Source organism: Nicotiana tomentosiformis, chromosome 4 (assembly GCF_000390325.3).
Source record: "Nicotiana tomentosiformis chromosome 4, ASM39032v3, whole genome shotgun sequence".
Lineage (NCBI taxonomy): Eukaryota > Viridiplantae > Streptophyta > Magnoliopsida > Solanales > Solanaceae > Nicotiana > Nicotiana tomentosiformis.
The window spans coordinates 35297038-35300779 of NC_090815.1; the positions used below are offsets into that span (position 1 = coordinate 35297038).

The 3742-nt window shown below is 38.7% G+C and overlaps 1 protein-coding gene across 1 annotated transcript; it reads right to left on the minus strand.

Moving 5' to 3' along the window:
- Positions 1-532: 532 nt before the first annotated feature.
- On the minus strand, positions 533-1861 carry LOC104091369 (aspartic proteinase CDR1-like). Its single transcript, XM_033654859.2, has 2 exons — positions 935-1861; positions 533-877 (listed from the first exon to the last, which is right to left on the minus strand). Exons 1-2 carry the CDS (start codon positions 1859-1861, stop codon positions 533-535), a joined length of 1272 nt encoding a protein of 423 aa, XP_033510750.2.
- Between the last annotated feature and the right edge of the window lie 1881 nt (positions 1862-3742).

A 3742-nucleotide genomic window follows, 5' to 3' on the forward strand; every position in this document is an offset into this window, starting at 1 on the left:
GCCATGTATCAAATTATAAATGAGGTTCAATTACTGGTGGCAATTTCCATCTAAATTTGCTTGAACCGTTCAATCCGTCCGTAATAAACTCGATCGCGTTCAACCCGTCCTTTTAAATATGGTAAATTATGTGTCAACTAGTTTTCAACCCGTCCAAATTCGATCCAACTCGTATATTTGCCAGCACTAAGCTCAATTGATTATTGTCCTATAATGGATACACCCTCTATCTCAATAAGAATTTGAACTTTGCGTGCAGTTGTGAAAGTTTGTCTAACACGTAATAATCTGACACTACATTTAATTGTAGATTAGTTTTTAGTGTCTCGATAATTCTTTGAAGTTGTTTAATGGTTCCGTAAATGAATTTAATTAGTTAGAGCTTCTAAACGTTATTCTCTATTGGCTCACTGAAATTTTTAAGTTTGCAAACACTAGGATATTAGGAAAATACAAGCAATTTAGTACAATAGATCAAGATTGCAAACACTACGAAATTAGGAAATACAAGCAATTTAGTACAATATAATGATCAATCAAACAAGCGGTCACAATCTATCCTAGTGAAGGACATTCTCATGGTGTTGAAGTCAAAGCCGATATAGAAAAATTGCTGCGCCCAAACTCCAAGTACGCTAAAAGGCATAGGAATCTTCTTGTTTTCAGAAATTTGTATGGATAGGCAGAAATGGTCAGCTTTATCTTGTTTAAACAAATTCTCAGCAGTAAACTCCATTTTAGCATTTTCAACAAAATGATATGCTACTGTTGGAAGGCCTTCAAGATCCTCGGTAACAACTCCATAGTAACAAAGCTCTTCTGGTCTTTCGCTTATAAACTCTTCCAACGTCGTACCAATTACAGATCTAATTTCCTCCTTCAGTTACTTGTATGCTATCTTAGGCAAATAACTAGATGTGGCCCCGGTATCAACAAGCATTCCGCCTTGGTGATCGATCCTCTTGAACATGCTTGGATCAATGTCAAGAAACTTGTCCCCGACACTGATTTTTTCTAAAGTTATGAAGTATTTGCCTATAACCATAAACATGGGAGTCGACGCTCCTTCCATTATAGGCTTGCCTCCAAGAATTAATGCATTTGAATCGTAATCTACAGCAGTTATATCACCGATACAATATGAGAATCCAGCATAATTTTGTTGTGAAATCAAAGACACAGCTGTTTGTCCAAATCCAAGGATTCCACTAACACGATTTGCACCATCAGAATATATTGAGCATCCAAAAATAAGACGCTTGATAGTCACTTCAGTTTCATTGATTGACTTAAATGACACAACTTCAGAAGCAAGATGTCCTTTACTTTTACCTGTTGCATATTTTACAAAATACTCACATCTCCTTGAGATTCTTCCACAACTTCCTCTAAGAGTCATAAGATCACATATAGATGTCTCGCAATACACATCTTCCTCATATGATGAAGAATGTGCATTGTGGTACAATGGAGCTGGTGAGGCTTCACCACCAATGGTATAGCCACAATGGACCCAAAGTAATACGCTCCCAGTGTCCATGGTAAGAATTTGTGGCACAGGAGGTGTACCAATTTTTAATGGAACAAGAAACTGAGAGGTATATGCTGGGTAAATCCGAACGTCAACCGCATCTTCTTTCAGATTATTTGAGACATTCATTAGATCTGAAATGCGAGCCTCTGATCTTTGATTCATTCTTTTGACGCGATCTTCAAGTGTCAGTTTTGGGTCATAGAAAGGCGAGTTGACAGAATCATAGTGAATAATTTTTATAACTAGCCTCTCATGATGGGATGCAGAACCAAGTGTGATTATACAATTTTGGAACAATAGTAATGCTACAAGAAACAATTCCACCATTTTGAGAAATTAACAGGGGAAATTTAGACCTTTAAATTTCTTTCTTTTTTTCCTTTAAAAGCTAGAGAGAGATAACAAGGAATTAATAGGGTGCATAGAACCATAAGGATATTGTTTCTTTTTATAGTTATGTGATTCTTTTTAGTCAAATTGGTCAGCATATTTTCTGTGAGTTAACTACCGATTCAACAATTTAGATACATAAGGTTTGAGTTTTTTTGGAGCACACATTTTTGAGTTCACAGTTCATTAGAAATTGATGAAGTAAACATAGAAAATTGGGTGTGCGGTGGGGGGAGGAAAATGAAAGAGATACGGAAAGGAAAGTTTTCGAAAAACAACTGGAAAAGTAACAGGATGTTAAAGATATTTTGTTCAAAAGACAATTCAGGATGTATCCACCTTAAGTTGATCCATATCCACCTTAAGTTGATCCATTCAACATACACACGCGCGGCGTCATTTAATAACTATTCTATCATTCAATTTGGTTTATATATGTAAAGTAAGTAGCATAACATTGTTCTTTTTTATGTATGTGTACAGTCAAAATAGGGTTCGTCCTTCGTATAATTAGTCGAGATTGGAATATGATGGACCGAAGGTCGTCACTATAATATCGAGATGAGATCTGAAGCCAGGTTATCGAGCTCAAGATTCAGGGACCGAACATCGTAGCCTCATGTATCTGTTCAAACAAAAGGATCTTAATTTGAGGCAGAGAAGATGGTTGGAGTTGTTGAAAGACTATGATATCACCATTTTGTATCACCCCGGAAAGGCCAATGTGGTGGCCGATGATTTGAGTAGAAAAGCTGTGAGTATGGGCAGTCTTGCGTATATTCCGGTTGGTGAGAGGCCATTAGCTGCAGATGTTCAGACTTTGGCTAATCAGTTCGTAAGGTTAGATGTTTCAGAACCTAGTCGGGTTCTAGCTTGTACAGTCGCTCGGTATTCTTTATATGAGCGCATCAGAGAGAGGCAGTATGATGATCCTCATTTACTTGTCCTTAAGGACACGGTGCGGCACGGTGATGCCAAACAGGTTGCTGTGGGGGAAGATGGAGTTCTGCGAATGCAGGGCCGTATTTGTGTGCCTAATGTGGATGGGCTTTGTGAATTAATTCTTGAAGAAGTATACAGTTCCAGGTATTCTATTCATCCAGGTACCGCTAAAATATAACAAGATTTGCGGCAACATTATTGGTGGAGGAGAATGAAAAAGGATATAGTTGCACATGTAGCTCGGTGTTTGAATTGTCAGCAAGTTAAGTACGAGCATCAAAGACCTGGTGGTTTGCTTCAGAAGTTCGAAATTCCTGAGTGGAAGTGGGAGCGTATCACTATGGATTTTGTTGTTGGGCTCCCACGGACTCAGAGAAAATTTGACGCAGTTTGGGTCATTGTGGACAGATTAACCAAGTCAGCCCATTTCATTCTTGTGGCAGTTACCGATTCTTCAGAGAGGTTAGCTGAAATTTACATTCGTGAGATTGTCCGCCTTCATGGTGTGCCCGTGTCTATTATTTCAGATCGAGGTACGCAGTTTACCTCACATTTCTGGAGGGTTGTACAGCGTGAGTTAGGCATGCGGGTGGAGTTGAGTACAACATTTCATCCACAGACAGACAGACAGTCAGAGAGCACTATTCAGATATTGGAAGATATGCTTCGTGCTTGTGTTATAGACTTTGGAGATTCTTGGGATCATTTCTTACCACTTGCGGAGTTTGCTTATAATAATAGCTACCAGTACAATATTCAGATGGCTCCATATGAGGCATTATACAGAAGGCGATGTCGATCGCTAGTTGGTTGGTTTGAACCGGGATAGGCTCGGTTGTTGGGTACTGATTTGGTACAGGATGCCTTGGATAAGGT

Excerpts from the sequence above, each read along its gene's own strand:
- LOC104091369 (XM_033654859.2), bottom strand. The coding sequence starts at position 1,861 with ATGGTGGAATTGTTTCTTGTAGCATTACTATTGTTCCAAAATTGTATA. Across the intron at positions 878-934 it reads ATCACCAAGGCGGAATGCTT|GAGGAAATTAGATCTGTAAT; the intron begins GTTGATACCGGG and ends AAGTAACTGAAG.